The sequence below is a fragment of the Micrasema longulum genome, unplaced genomic scaffold (genome assembly GCF_059751315.1).
Source record: "Micrasema longulum isolate JH-2025_06_02 unplaced genomic scaffold, ASM5975131v1 h1tg000389l, whole genome shotgun sequence".
NCBI lineage: Eukaryota > Metazoa > Arthropoda > Insecta > Trichoptera > Brachycentridae > Micrasema > Micrasema longulum.
Window position 1 is genome coordinate 530,713 of NW_028277590.1, and position 17,177 is coordinate 547,889.

The 17,177-nt window shown below is 35.1% G+C and overlaps 1 protein-coding gene across 2 annotated transcripts in view; it reads right to left on the minus strand.

Moving 5' to 3' along the window:
* The window catches only part of LOC148281960 (uncharacterized), a 199,012-nt gene that overhangs the window by 5,133 nt on the left and 176,702 nt on the right, over window positions 1-17,177 (minus strand). For both annotated transcript variants that reach the window (XM_088225825.1, XM_088225826.1), the window contains 4 exons: window positions 5,646-8,328; window positions 4,827-5,527; window positions 3,527-3,860; window positions 2,847-3,228 (listed from right to left, as the gene is read on the minus strand). In XM_088225825.1, the coding sequence (XP_088081951.1) occupies window positions 2,847-3,228; window positions 3,527-3,860; window positions 4,827-5,527; window positions 5,646-8,328 (4,100 nt within the window). The remainder of the gene's footprint in view (window positions 1-2,846; window positions 3,229-3,526; window positions 3,861-4,826; window positions 5,528-5,645; window positions 8,329-17,177) is intronic.

Genomic DNA, 17,177 nt, shown 5'->3' on the forward strand with positions numbered 1-17,177 from the left:
ATAAACAGATTATTACATGGTGATGTTGGTCGCTAGAAAGTTCATTTGAGATTCACCCGTTGTGAAGCTAACAGGGACAGGATTCAAATATGAAATATCTAAAAAAATAGAAAAAAATATTTACCTGTGCTATTTAGTACATATTTTACGATTTGTTAAAATAAACGAAATAATTGTTTAAGCATATTTCTTTGACAATTGAGAATACTTTGAGGTGCTGCTCCTATTGTCTTCCTTTTGTAATTTTATTATTAAAATTTGGAAAAACTAAAAAATATGTTAACATATTACAACAGATGAAGAACATTTTAGAGAAGGTAATATAGAAGTCTAGGTGAATGTTACACAGTGTGTAAAGTGGCCACTTAAACCTGCCAATGACAGGTCATAAGCCCTGCAGATGCCTAGACTTCTATATTACCTTCTCTAAAATGTTCTTCATCTCTGTTGTGATATGTTAATATTAACAGCTTCCTAGGGAGTTAAATCCAGTCCCTGTCTACAGAAATTTGGACAAACTCAAAATATTGTTGATAAATCCACCTGGTCCATGAAGAAGTATAAAAATTGAAAAATAAAAATTTCAGGCGTTTGCCTAGTATGTAGGTGATATAATTCAATCAGACGAATCTCACCCGCATAAATAAAGGTTTCAGCTCTTTAACTTCAAAAACATTAAGAGATGAAAGAATTGAAGGAATATAGATGTTCAAATATGGGCAGAATGGTGAATGTTACACAGTGTGTAAAGTGGCCACTTAAACCAGCCAATGACAGGTCATAAGCCCTGCAAATGCCTAGACTTCTATATTACCTTCTCTAAAATGTTCTTCATCTCTGTTGTAATATGTTAATATTAACAGCTTCCTAGGGAGTTGAATCCAGTCCTTGTCTACAGAAATTTGGACCAACTCAAAATGTTGTTTAAAAAATATGTGTTTCATTATTTGCAGAAAACTATCAAAAACACCTGGAATTTTTTTGTTTTTAAGAAGTTGAGTTATAAAGGGTTAAGATCTGGCTCTAGGACCTTAATTTTTTCATACTTTTTCCTTGCTCGTGACTGTGATCCCCCTCCCCCCCAAATTCGTCCTGGGGGGGTTTCGCCGGATACTTTTCTGCTAGTAAGGGGGTCACGTATTCAAAAACGTTGAAAAACACTGCATTATGTATTTACTCGACAAGTGCAAAATTGGGGATATAACTTTGCATAAGGTACTAATTTAGTGCATGAAAACAAGACCCAAATATATAACATTACATTTATCACTGAATAATGATTTTGGAAGGCCGAGAAGCAGTGTTATCTCTAAGCTATAATATGGTTGGGCGGTCATGTGGCTCATTAAATGTTGCAGTGCACATACATAGAATGATTTGCACATTGTTGTGACAAAATAAAGGTTCATAAAGATTAAGAACATCATACTATTTTGCTATTTTAAAACGCTGTTCTTTCAAAAAAGCATCATTAAAAATACAAAGTAAAAAATAAATAATACTTAGATAGAAAAGCCAATAAAAATAAAACAAAATTGTGTAAAAAAGGGTTTTAACTAAACTATTTCAATTTTTCAAAACAATTATTGAAGGTTTAATTTAACAATATCTAGAGGTGTAATCTGCCGATCGAACAGTAGTATTTTAGTAATATAAAACTTTAAAGTTTATTTTTTATCAGAAATACCTTAGAAATTATTAAATGGTGCAATTTTGATAAACACTATTTTAAAATTGTATGATTCCAGTTCTTTTTATCAGACTACAGCCTTACAGCGTATTCCTGTATTTTCTTCCTGGATTATAACATATTCTCTTCAAGACCGTCGAAATAAATTAGATCTTCTAGTCCTATTTAAAATTTTCAACTCGCTCTTTGATGCACCTGAACTACTGAGCTCAATAAAATTAAATATCCCAACTAGAAACCTCAGACAAAACATACTCTTTCATACCGATAACCATAGAACTAACTATGGTTTTCATTCCCCTATGCCCAGAATACTTAATTCTGCTAACTAACATACCAGTCTTGATTTCTTTGAAAACAAGTTGTCTTCTTTCAAACGATCACTGAATCAAATTCAATTATAAACACCTCTCTCCCGCTTCCACTCCCACAGATTCTACTATATACCATTGTGTCTTTCTACTTTTCTTTATAATAATTTTCTATGTATAAATATGTCCTTAAAAATGCTCATTCATTCGAAATATATAAATAAATAACACAAAGGTAATGGTTTTTTTACACACTATAGATATATACCATTGGCATGTTCCTATTGTTTTGTTCTTTTAATAAATAGTTTCTTATAGGAGCTAGGACTATTCAAAAACCCTTAAAAGTGCCCAGTTTTATATGCCGTCATTGAACATACAGTATACAAATATAAATATAAATTATTATAATTAATTAATTAATTTAAATACAAATATAAATTTTAGAAAAAAGTAAATGATACTGATACATAAAATTTCATTCCGATACTCTTTCTTTAAAAAAAATTTAGCTTAAGTTTTGCGGTGCGCAAATCAGGAATAAGAGACCTCGATTTTAGCTAGGCATAATCAGTCCGACGTGCAGTTGTCTTTTTGCACAATATTGGGGTGGCATTTGCGAGCGAGTGACACAAAAACTATGTTCAAATACCTATTTATCACACTAGTCTGCCATCGAACATCCTCTTAATATAAAGTTCCCATTTCAGCACCAAAAAATGGTGCCATAGTCCCGTTACAGTTGGCTAAAAGACTGGTATTCCACACCTTGTAACTATCATACATGCAATATTTTCTCTAAATTTTATGTTTACTCTTCAAAAATACAACTCTCGAAGACTCACCCTTGCAATATGCAGAGTCTTCCATAGCTGTTAGCCTTTGGCATTTGAATAGATGGAGGTCCATCTTCGGAGCCGGTGTCGGAAAGATTGCAGGAACCATTTTGTTGGCTCTTTCCCATGGTCTGGTCTCGACTGACAACGAAGGAAGACAGTGATGCGGGAACTTCTTCCAGACCTCTGGCTTGGAGACACTTTAGTCCATTGATCAATTGCAGCATTGTAAATGTGGCTTCGTGTTGTCTTTCTGAAGCAAGTGGAAATTCTTTGTTTGTTCCATTTCTCTGTAAGGTGTTGCATGGACTGGACTGACTCTTGCTCTGTAAGTACTCTCCGAATGTCTGAATTGTGTCCACCTGAGTTCGCGCTAACACAACGACAGTTGCTGCAAAGTACAAATATAAAAATTATTAGCTTATCGCAAAACAAAAGGTTAAAACTGGTTTGCACTAACTCCTAAATCTACTATAGGTACCTACATCAAATTATTAAGATAATCTCGTATAGGCTTAAAGTAATATAAAAAATAATATTGTAATTTTATATGGAGTACCTTCTAGAAAATAAGATTTTAAGTGAATTTTCAATCCAAACATTGATTGTGCTTTTTAAACTTGATAATTTATTTGTTGTAGGAGTTATTATATTATCATCTGGATCTATTAAAAATTCAATAAAGTTACCTTGGACAAGCTGATCTCCCTCCTCTCCGAATTGTTGCATCGGTACCAAGTCACAAAACTCGGTGACAGCATTCAAGAACATGGCTTGCGGTTGACCTATTTGCTGAGAAACAAGTTGAGAAGCCATCTGTTCTTTATGCAGCATTAGTGTTACATTTACTGCCCCGGTTGCTGAGTTGGAGTTCCACACGGCCGAGTGGAAAACTCTTTTACCAACTCTCAAGTACCCCGGGCTCTTCAGGGATGTAGAAGTTATTGTGAAGTCACTCCATCTTAAGTTGGTGCAAGTCTTTAATCCTCTCAGCGATGGTTGCATAATGGCACTTTGTTGAACCTTTAAATAATATTAATCATATTTAATATAAAAATGTAATCTTACTTTTGTAATTTTATAGCACGGGTATAGCCTCATAGCCAAAAGAATCTGCATCCTCGGGGGACAACTGGTTAAACCTGAGGATGTTAAAGAGCTCGCCCCCTACCTAATGGCCAGATACTTAATGGATCGGGGCTTGAAGGGGGAGATTTAGCTAAGTGAGAACTCTCGCCCTCCACTCAGTAGCCAGGCTCTTTAAACACCTGGACTTGGAAGGCGAGAACTATTTACGGGGACCCGTCACAATAGATCTTTCCAGATTGCAGTGACGTCAGGAGCTTGTTTAGCACTGACACTCACCTCAAAGAATAAAAATTGTTATAGCATTGGGTCTTTATTTTATGTAATTAGTTTAGAGGTAGTGGGTAATCAAAGTATGGCTTCTTTAGTTTCTGTGTGTATCTTTAGGAATTTTAAAATGCAAAGGTATAATGTGACAATATACATTCCAAAAGAATGCACTTATGATATCTAATAACCATTTATCATTATAAAATATTATTGGATGCATAAACAATATTTTATATATTTAACTTGTTGCTCCAGTGATTTATTTTAAATGTTATTAGTAAAGTAAACGGTCTAACAGTATACCGTATGTACAGCTATTTCATATTGTTCATAGCAAATATTTTTGCTAGTGTGTCATCAATTTAAAAAAAAAACAATTGATTTACTTTAATGGTTTACAGGATTTAAAAAATCTTATGAATATGAATTAAGTGCAGGGTATAAAAATGTATATGTAAATCATTTACAGTGCAGAGTGACATTCATAAAATATGCCTTCCAAAGAGTCCATGCAAGTGTAAAATTGAAGAGTCTAATACATAAATAGCATGCATTTCAGATCATGTGGCTAAAGCAAGAAGGAATAATAAATAACAGTTAAGAGTGCAAGTAGTTTTGTGATAGTATATTTACCTGCTCAAGCACCTGAGCCAAAGCTTCGTGATTAGCAATAACAACAGCACCATAATTATCTTCCAAGTTTTTGTGAACAACACTCCTTCCTTTCCTTACCCTTAATTTATTAGTCGTGTTGTTCATTGGAATATTGTTGTTAAATTCACCGTTGTTTTCATTTTCACTAATTTCATGGCAGCTGTAGAAACTATATGGCGAGTATATTTCAGACTCTGTTTCGCTTCCATAATACTGAAGAGAAGTAGACCTTGGGAAATTGTTTAATTTTGTATAATCGGAATTCTTTTTAATTCCACAATCGCTATTTCTGTATGATGGTACATAAGGCTTTACTGATGATCGGTTAAGACCCGCAGCGAGTGAAGTTGATTTAGCGGAATTCACATTTTGTGGTGTACTTGAGCAGTTACTAACAAACTCATAATCACTGTCGCTTCCAATCCTCTTGTGATCATTACTGTAGTTATTGTTTTCCAATTCATATTTTTCAGAGCCATAGACATCGTCATAACTGTGGTTCGATGTTTCATTTCCTGAAGAGGTTGTTACTTCTGATTTGGTTGAACTGATATCTATATCTCCGTCACTGTCTTCTGAAGATGGCATCCTTTTTTTGGGTAACTCTAATTGCGCTTCTCTCTCCCTCATACTTGCTGTCCTTTCAGGTTTACGAGGAGCAATGGCAGAGCGAACTTCTCCTGTAAAATAATAAAATTATCAATAAGTGCACACAATATTAAATTTATGAATAAAATTTGAGAAAAATAAAATGATAAGCAATATTAACTTGAATGGCGAAATATTTTTTAAACTTACCCAAATTTGCATAAACATTATCAGCTGGTCTAGAAGGTGGGGTCGACCAGGACGGCTGCTTTTGCTGCTTTAACAGCATAGCAGATTTCGGAGGAGGAGGTCGCGCTGGTTTAGTTGGGCATCCATCAACGGATGTATATCCATCATCAGAAGATTTCCTGGGAGGAGGTTGAGGTTTGTTACTTGGCTCTTTATAAATTAAATCTTCAGTGTCGCCTCCTGAACTTCCACTGTATGTTGAACCTTCCGATATTGAAATATTGTCATTATGTCCTTTCCCAATGCAATGAAGGTCGTTGGTACTTTTGAGAACTTCAACAGAAGAACCATTTAATTCCAAAGGGTGTATTATAACCAGCCTTGGTTTTGGACGAGGTGTTAAATCATTCATTTCTTCTCTTTTAGGTATCAAACCATGATCGAAAGCGATTTGCAAATCTTTTTTATCTAATTCTTTTGATGATCCTATCCTCAGTAACTTTCTTAGGGAAAACTTCATTTTTCCTTTCTTTTTATCATCTCCGATAAGATTGTCATGGGAAAGAGAAATGGACCTCCTGGGAACTGGTTCAGGAACTTTTTCTAATGTTTGAGTTTGCCCACCCATTGGGTTTGGATTCACTCCTTGCCTAAACTTTGGGCTGCAGGAGGAAGCCCTTTCCCTTTTTTCTTTCTCTCTTACAACTGGGGAGTCAGATTTCAAATTGGCTGATGGGTTCCTTTGGTATATATTACCAAAAGATTCTTCACTAGTACCTGGTGGTGGAGGTTTGGGAGCTTTCCTTTTATTTGGTGTCAAATTAGCCGAACAATTGCTATCCTGTTTTTCAAGAGGAGCTTTGACATACTCGGTTTCATCGTAAATGGGAGAACTTTTACAATCACCAATTTCAGAATTGAATTCCTGCAAATCTTCCTTTACTGATTTAGTCTCCAGTGCTGAATTTCTGTTTGTATTATTTAATGTTTGCTGCAGTTGCATTATAACTTGTTGTTGGGGAAGGACATTTGCCTGTGGCCTTTTAGATAAATTTTTCATTACTGATAATGGCTTGATTGGTAATTTAGGTTTTTCAGGAACGATTGGTCTGATGATAGTACTTTCTTTAAACATTCCGTGAAGAAATGATGGCCGAGGATCAACTTGTGGAGGTGGACTCCTTGGTAAAGCTGGAGGTTCAGACAACTCCTCAGGATCAGCTCTTCCATCTGGTTCACCGGCAGATTCCCGGCTTGCTTCTATAGAGAACAGTGAATCTTGGTTCATTTTAGGTATAATTGGTGGCAAATCTAGGATTTGGGGCTGATAATGATTTTCGTATGTGTCTTGTAAAGAATCTGATTGACCGTCAACTTTTCTAATATCTTCTAATGAGATATCAGAACTCGTTTTATCATCAGAATCAGAATCTTTGTTTTTTGAAAATACTTGAATCTTTACACTCTCTTCACATTGTTTAACAAGATTACAAGTTTCGACGAATAACCTATCGTCATTATCAGAATCGCTTTTTGAACTGGTGGAATCCTCGTCAGACGCCATAGATTTAGTAATTGTATCCACTGAATAATTTTTGGTGAGAACTTCGTTATCTAGTTCGTGATTATCCGATGGCTTTGCTGGCTCTATGTCAATTTTGCAGAAAGTGAATTCAGTTTTTGACATAACAGCAACTTTTGGCTTTTCACAATCTTTTTTGATTGGATTATTTCGGATGATGCTATTTTTTTTATATTCAAATATATCAATGGCTTTATCTGACTTCTGTTCAAGATCCTTTGTTTTGTCGTCAGATTTCCCATTTATTAAATTATTGTAACTATTGTTTTTAACTTCATCATTCTCTGATGGTTTTTTGTTAACAGAAGTTATTCTATTTTTTTCCAAAGTTTCAGAAATTTCTTCTAAAAGCGTCTTTTCCAAAACTTCGGGAGCGGATTCGGAATCTTTTTTACCGTTGCCATTCAACGATGTTTCTGTATTTTTCACAAACGATGTTAGTATGATGTTAGTTTTATAATCGTTGGTTCGATTTTCTTTATTTTTATTGAGATTTGGAATTTGCGAGCTCTTTTTCTCCGAATATTTCGCTGAATTATTTTTGTTATTTTTCGTATTTTCGTGTCCGAAAGGCGTAACAGAAACGAGCAACGTTTTCTTTTTGCCGTCAGAATCCGTTTGCATTCTTCCTAGCAACAAGGACGTGTACGACTTCTTAGTTTCGCCATTAGAACCAAGAAGATTTTCTTTTACGGTGTTAAAATCGGTGTTAGATTTCGTTATTAGTTTTAACTGCTTTTCTTCTTCGCAATCGGCTATGAAATCGTCCTCCCCGGTGTCTTCCGACAGTTGAAATTCTTCATCGTCGGACCAAACGTCTCCGCCGAAACCGATTACTTGGCTGACTTCGGTCGGGAACGAGACTCCTCTCTTCTGTTTCTTCTTGGGAGAGGCCTTCAGAATTCCTTGGTTGGATGTGGGCTTGGGAGATTTGGGTGTCTTACTTTGAAAGGGAGTTGCGAAGTAACTGCTGCTTTTGGTGACATTCTTTTCGTTATTGTGTTCGTCTTTCGACTTGAAACAGTTCGAGCAGAAGTCCTTTTTCCACGTATTCTGGACGAACCCTTGGCAAACGGTCGACATCTTACCCCGGGTCTTCTTAGGTACTAGTGATCCAGCATTCTGTAACAAAATAAAACAAAATGTCTTTAGCATCGGACTTGAAACTGAAATAAAAACAAAATAATCACTTAATTTTATCTAGAGAGAATTGTAGGTAATTGCAGACCTAGATCGCCATCAAGGTTTGTACTAACGGAAAATACCGTTTACACTTCGCGGAAGTATTGAGGGGCAAGAGGCGGGGATAAGGTTAAATAGTGGATTAATACAGAATTAGGTGAATAGATTCAAGAACAAGTTTTGTATTATACCCATTAATTTACTCGGAGTAATTCAAGAAATATAAGTAACGGAATACATAATCGCAAAACATCAACATTTGAAAATTAAATATCTTGGTTATCAAATCCACGAGATCTGTTATCCATTTTGGCAATTGCGTAAAAACGTAATAAAAAAAATACGCGACTAATTATTTTAAGCCTAAAAATATATGGTTTCACCCTTTCAAACTCATTTCCTCGCGGTTTCTAATTTCTGCGTTGTTCATACTCAGTGCTGGTATTATGAACGCATTTATAGCGTGGCATAGCGCGTATTTACGTACTATATACGCGCTACAAGTAGGTTCATAATACCAGCCCGGGCTGCTATTCCAAACGCTCTCGCGGCCGTAGAAAAAGCCTTGATTTTTTCGTTAACATAATTATAATTTCGTTGTTCAATTAGATAGGTTAAATGCTGTCGAAATGCGATCCCTCAGGCCGAATGTGTGGTAAAACGAAGTATGATAGATGCACAGATGTCGAAATCCGTGAAGTGTGTAAGGCTGAGACATGCATTATCGACAGCTGCTGCGTTGGTTTGGACACGTAGAGCGAATGGACAGCGAAAGAACGGCTAAAAGGATCTACGATGCGAATGTCGATGGATGCAGAAAACGAGAAAGACATGGCACGATCAAGTCCATCAAATACTTGAAGATGGACATGTCAAAAGTAGGAATAATCGGCGTGCGTGCATGAGAAGATGTATGAATGTAGAGGAAGCGAGGTCTGTATGCCAAGGTAGAGTGATATGGCGTTCTATCTTCTCTGCTTATCCCTACGGGGAAACGGCGTGATGGTTTGTTTGTTGTTTGTTCAATTTATAACTATTTTCGTTAATTTTATCGTACTTTTTGTAAGTAAAATAAAATACTTCAATCAGCACTTACTATGAGACTCCCATCCCTGACTTCAAATATAGTGGACTAACGTCTTATATTATTTAACAATAATAAAAAAAAAATTAAAGCTATAATTTTCTATTTAGTAGTAGATTTTATCCACGAAAATCGAAAAAATCACACATAGATTTGAAATATTTAAAAAAAAAATTTACTACTTATGTAAATGTTGGTATTTTAGTTATTTCAACAGATATTCAAGAAGTTATTTTATGTAATATATAATATGTGTAGGTTCTAGATTCGTATTTCTATTAAGGTATGGGTACAGAAATACAAATTATGTTTATATAATTTTATAATTTAATAAATTTTACAGTTGATATTTTACTTAAATGCACATCTCCGCTTAATGTGCCAAAATAATGATGAGAATTTATATGTTCGAACGAAGAAAATGATAATTACTCCATGTTGGAATAATTGCGAGAAATTTGAACAACTTTCTATTGAGAACAATAATAAAAAAAAATATCAAGAAAGTGTTCATTGCTCACCTCCTCGAGTACTTTGCATTTTTACATCTTATAATTACGTGTCAGAGATAGAGCGAAGTAAAAGTGTTGATGAATAATAATTATTATATAAGCTAATTATATTGGAGCGATTGGTTTCTGTTTTTGATTACATACTTGTTAAATTATTAGAATATAAAATGTATGATAGATGGAACGAAGCCGCTTCTTGGTCGATGCGTAAGGGTTTCTTATGATCATGGTAATGCAAATATTGATTTATTTTATACAAACATACAGTCAATAATGATTAAATTACATAATAAAGATATGGTTTAGTGTTTGTGTGTATTTGCATTAGAGTAAGTGTTCAGGTGTGTGTAAGCGTGTGCATAATTAAAAAGCAAGTGGGGTGTATCGCAGTAAGATAGAATAGTCGTAGTTTATTTTTAAATAAATTAAGGAGCATGTTAAATATATCAATTAATGAAAAAAAAAATAATAATTTGAACAAGAACGACAGAGGAAAACGTGTTGTGCATAGTTAGTGCTACAGACTGGCAGATGGAATAAATATTTATTTCGTGTCACGCGAAAGGGGACATTAAAATAAATTTTGGAGAGTAGGTTTGAAGAGTCTACTTTATTATTTAATAATTTACATAAATAGCATAATTCAGATATAATGCGTCTATTTTCAAGCGTAAAAATCTGTTTTGATTAGTAGATTGGCTGTAGGTACAAAGCGTTTTATTGTTTTGATAATTAAGGTATTTTAAAAGTTTCCATCGAACATTTTCAACGCTTTCAACATATGTTATGTATTGTGGGCTCCACATTCCACATAACTGATGCAAACCCCAAATTACTGCGTACAAAAGTGTAGTATAGAGTCTTCAATGTATTTTTTTTAAAAATGGGTTTGGAAATTTTTAAAATGAAACCCAGCATTTAGTAGCAGTTAGTTTCTAAAACATGGATCGCGAACTTTACTGAAAAGTATTTCCAGAAAAGAAGGGCAAACGTGAAGGGAAAAAGTGCAGTGAAACATAGATCGAGGATAAATAAAGTGACACAAGCAACAACAAATACGCGTTGACAGTTGAAGTTGATATTTAACAGTATCACAGGCGTGGGATGCGCGCGCAGATCTTGATTAAAATATTTGTTTAAAATAGGATAGCACAATATTAATTGGGTCATATCTTCAATAAGATTTTCTGACACATGTTTTATTCTTACGTAGGTAACCGAAGGGCGTTTATGACGAAATGTATGGAAGTAGGTGTACATATCTAATCTTTGCCAAGGACTGTTAAAGAACGTCTTTGCGTTACATCCTTTGAACAGTTGATAAGAATGTTGATTTCATTTTAATTTGCAGTATTAATTATTAAAACTGTTAGGGTATTTTTACACAATGCAATAATAATCGAACAATGCACGTCATGTAGGCATTACCGAGATAGTGTTAAGATGTTCTCAGGGTATCTATGCCGCGAAATTTCTAACGCGCGGCACGGGCCGTTTGAAGAGCAATGACAGTGAACGCTAAAATGAATGGAGAGATTTGGAAATCTTCAGGTGTTTATGACGCGGAAATAGTGTTCTAAATCCCCCGAATTCAACGGCCAATGTTCAGCGGTGATTCACGTATATTTTTCTTTCAATGTTTGAGTCAGCGCCTAATCAAACCAAATTATATGCTATGCCCGCATCATTTAGGTAGGTGGTCCATTCTAAATCAACTTAGTGACAGTCACAGATGAAAAGCACTCGCTTGCGAGCGAGAAGGTTGAAAGAATCAAAGATAAAAATGCGAAGATATATTTTAATATTTCTCTATATATCTAGTTTTATACAGGGACTCCGTGCAGAACAGGTACACTTTTCAATACACCTAATGCCCTTGAGGTAATTTTCAAAAGAAATAAAATAAGTATATCAACCATTATAACATAATTAATCACAAAAAGGTATGAGATGTAGATATGTGATTAAAATATGGGGCAATAGAAGCTATCTTATACTGGGTATTCTTAAAACCCTGTCACATCCGAAACCACGGTGATCAGTATGAGCAAGAAGACATATTGGCACATTAAAATATTTTTTTAGAACGAATAAAATTTGAAAAAATAAAACATCACAAAAAGCAAATAGTTGCTTACTTCTGCAGGGGTGAAACGAGGAGGAGAAGTGGGGAGTTTGACACTGCGCCGCGCTCCCCTCACTTCTCCCCTGCAGAAGTAAGCAACCATTTGTTTTTTTAAATATTAAAAAAAAAACTTTGTTCCAAATTTTTTTTAAAAATATGCTATTATGTCTTCTTGCCCATACTGATCATCGTGGTTTCGGATGTGACAGGGTTTAAAGAACACCCGTATAATATGGATTGATAACCAAAATTCAAAAATTCTTTATTCGCGCACATTAATATATAGGGCACTACATTGGGTACACCAAATGAAATGTATTTCGATCACCTGGTGATCAGTCTTACGCTTCAGGTGCCAGTCCATAAACAGTTAAATATTGCAGTGTTAACTTACATTTTTAATCAAGTATTTAAAGCCGTAAAATTTATCGATCCTCTGTCCATTGTAATTATTATAAAAAGGGTGATCAGGGTCAGGACAGGATTAATTTGTGGCACATAATCTGGGTCTTTTTGGTATTGCTATTCAGGACCCAGACGAGCGGAGTTTTCTTCCGGTCTGTCGACAATTTTCTAAATATCACCATTGGACTTTTTAAGAAGAACCGCATCGTCTGCGTACTTCGAGTCGCACAACTTTTAATGTCGGAAACAAATCCCCAATAAAATACCGTTTAATGTTTTTTATCGTCAGCTCACACGAATCACACAATACCGCTTGTTTAGTGGCGAGACAGAAATAATGACAATCCGCCTTGCACAACAATTAATTAATTAATTCACTCAACTCATGAGGCGTCGTAGAAAGTTGCTTAACATATTGTTTGTGCAGGTATCTGAAGCTTTATTTCACCATTTCTTTGCTGCCATTGTGTACAATAGGCACATTGCCGCTTCGTGGTGCATCCTATTGTCGCCAAATGAATTGCTCATTCAATTGGCCGCACGTTAGTTATATTATTTAGCATACAACAATTGTATGAATTATGTGAGAATCAATCAATGAAAAAGGATAAGCAGCTGCATATTTTTCGGCTAAATTTATTTGTAATTAAGAATTAAATTGTCTGTATCACTCACTGTCTTTCATAGTGATAGGGCCTTACACGTAAACTTGGCATAAAGTTACACTTGAGTATAGTGGTATAATTCGGATGAGAATACCATTCTTATTCTACCACTATAATAAGGATGGTATTCCCGTCCGAATTATACTACTATACTTAGGCGTAACTTTACGCCGAGTTTATGAGTAAGGCCCACAGTATGGTTTAAGTATTTTCTCATTACACATGGCGGCATTATTCTTCGTAGCGTCACGTTCAATCACGACGAATGTCCGTTAGGGAATGAAGACAAGGAAGGCAATTACCCACGAATTGAAATGCAATATATTAGTTGTTATTAAATTTAGAAAAAATACCTATTGAAAATTGATTTTTTTAAACTATTTAAAACTAGTAAACACAGTTTTGCTACCATTTGTATTTGCAATGTGAAAAAATGATAACATCCGACATAAACCCTCCATATAAATTGCCAAAGGCCAGTGGCACAGGCACTGAAAACTATAGATTTTTAATTCAATTAAAACCACGGTCTTTAAAACGGTTTTTGGGTATGTGGAGGGAGTGCTTCTGTGAAGATCTATTGTGACGGGTCCCCGTGAATTAATATACTCGCCCTCCAAGTCCAGGGTACGCATTCTAATTGGAAGTTAAAATTTATCTTCAATTTATCTACTAAGTAAAATTAAGTTTTCTGTATAAAAAATATAATATATTTACATTTTTTTCTATGGATGTTCAATTACAGGTTATCGACGAAGATACTTTGAGTTTTCATACAGTTATACACACTTTCGTTCATAAATATCGATGTTAGTTTATAGCGTTTCGATATGTACCGATGACGATAGCGTTCACAATCGCGGCCTAGGTCTTTAAAGAGTCTAGCTACTGTGGGGAAGGCGAGAGTTCTCATTTTGCCAAATCTCTTCCTCCAAGCCCAGATCCGTAAATTCAATTCAATTCAATTAATTAATTTAAATATAACATTTACATTACAAACATATATTCAATACGTACATATTATAAAAAAAAAAATACATGATAGAGACTCATGTCAAAGTAGTAGGAGAATCCTGCTCCGGAAAACCCCTTCGGATACATGGAACAAAGCGATGTTTTTCCGCATCGGGCAAGTATCGGGCTATTACGTAAGGGGCGAGCCCTTTAATATTCTCAGGTTTAACCAGTGGTCCCCCGAGGATGCGTCTTCTTCCATGCTATAAAGCATCACATTCACATATGTACAATGTGTGTAGGCGTTTCTCATCTGTACTGCAGAACCTACATCTAGAAGTCTCAGAAAGGTTCCTGCTAGCAAGTTGTTTGTTCAATCTGCAGTGCCCTCGAAATCAAACCTTTGCGAGTACACTTTTATCGGCTGCTTCGCGTGGTGCTGACCAGGTACTTTTTGCCAGAGCATTACACTCTGCTTCCTGGCCCATGACCCATGAGGAGCACATTTGGGCAACCCACAGTGGGGCCCAGGGCCTATTGGTGCGCGCTTGTAACGTGTCTATTTAATGTAGATCGTTGTTGTTGAAAGCGTTTTTTTCATTTTATTTTCTCCTAGTAAAATAATCTTAGGGACTTACATAACGGGAATGTACGTATAAGTATAAAATATACAGTTCTATAGATATATATATATATGTATAATATGACCCGAAGATCAGTGAGTTTGCTAACATTACCATGTGTAACGGTACATATTGACCGACAACCCAATAAACACAAGAAAAATGTATTTACCCATACACGTTTCTAGCTTGTAATTTATTTTAATTACATGCATTACGTTTTTTGAAGTTGATTAATAATCTTAGAGTATAAACAATTGACGTTAAATAATGCATGAACAAGGAGATGATTTAATTATATAGAACGTCGTGGTCTTAGAGTTAGTTTTTTTTTAAATGAATTATTACACTATTAGTTCGTTAAAAATACTAAAGTAAAATAACAGTTGCGTTTTTATTTATTTTATTAACATAAACAGCAAATCTGCCTTTTGCAAACATTTATAATACTAACATATTTGGCCTAATATATATATATTTTTTAAAACATAAATTTTCTTATACCCAATATTTATTTTTTAAAAATTAAACCTAAAAATTATACAAGATTTATACAGTGGTGCCTCGCATAACGAACGCCTCGCACAGCGAACGCTGCACACAACGAACTTCCTTTTCGTTCATTTCACGATTCATACAACGAACTTCGCTTCACACAACGAACTTCGCTTCACACAACGAAGTCGCCCACTTCACACGATCACTGCCGATTTATTGCATCCTTCCGCGCAGGCAGTCGTTAGTCACTGAGCAGTACGCTTAACTTACGCACGTGTCGCAGCAATCGTTGAAGAGGATGTAGAGGAGCTTATTGAGGAACACAAAGAAGAGCTGACAACTGAAGAGCTCCAAACACTTCTGGCCCAACAACAGGACAATGCTCAAAGGGAAGCGTCATCTGATAACGAGGAGCAACAATCAAACAATCAACCAATTCCAACTGCTGACATCAAGAACATCCTGGTCAAATGGAAAGCAGTTCAGGAGTTTACCAATGCCCACTATCCGGATTCCGCTGAAGCAAACAGGATCAACGACCTGTACTCCGATACTCTTGTCCGTTATTTCCGGCAGATGTTGAAGAAAAGAGAGAAACAAACGACTTTGGACAGGTTTTTCACTGCACCATCGGCCAAAAAGCGGAAAATGGATGAAGATGTGCAAGATTCGATTATTTCTTAAAATTAAAAAATGTGTGTTTTTTTCATTATGTTTTTAGATGTATCTAAATAAAAATAATAACAAAAAAATTATCTTTTTTTTATGTCATCTTACCATATTTTATGCTACAGAACGAATTATTTTTTTTAACATGTATTGTTATGGGAAAACGCGTTTCACATAACGAACTTTTCGCATAACGAACTTGCTCCTGGAACGAATTAAGTTCGTTGTGTGAGGCACCACTGTATTTAATAAATTAACCTAAGAATGTTTAAATAATAAAACATTCAACAGTAATAATAATACAGTAATTAATAATCAAATAATAGTAGAGTACAACAAGAAAATCATAAGTACTGTTTCATACAGCTGGGCAAAGTGAACAAAAAACGGTATATATTAAATGCATGAATAAATAAATATAATTACTATTTACCATCTTTGAAAAAGTTCAAAAGTCTTATTTATCAAAGATTTACTTGCAAAACATAAATACTCCAGTAAGAATGAAGGTCCCACAACGCCTTCATTTATTTTTATTAGGTATAACTTGATTCCTTGTATCCATGCGGATGAAGAATACAGTTACGTGTCTGAAATAGAACCAGGATCCTGTATGAGTGTTTTCTATTCGATAGCTGCTATCAGGTAACAGTCCTGAATAAGAAAATCGAGTGGAAATAAGTCCGTCTCGTTTGACGCATTCGCCTACCATTCTTGAGGTCCTGGGCTCCATTTTTCTTAGGGTGACGTGAAATATTGATTTTAAAGGTTTTTGGAACGGCAGTATTTAATTGTTTCTGAACTGGCACCTGGAGCGTAAGACTGATCATCTTACCTTCATGTAACAGATTACCGTACTATGCTGGATTTGTTTTACCAATGCAGTGTTTTATGTACCACCGGGTGCGGAAAGGGGTTGGTGATGACGATAATTTGATAACATAACACCGTCATCCACTACCAAACTCTGATTTCTGCTACTTCTTGTAAGATGCAGATGGTTTTATGTGAAGGAACTATACTTAAACTTTTATTAATGAAAAAAAAATATTAAAAAAATTGTGACATAACGCCTACGTTCACATAACGATTAAGGGACCAAAATCTGATATGTATTTTTTTACTAAATAAAATAAATATTAACAATGTTTGAGTATGTCCAAATGTTTGTAGACAGGTTGGATTTCCTCCCTGGGGAGTTATTGAGATCTAAATTTGATGTAAGTGTAAAGTGGCCACTTAATCCATCCAATG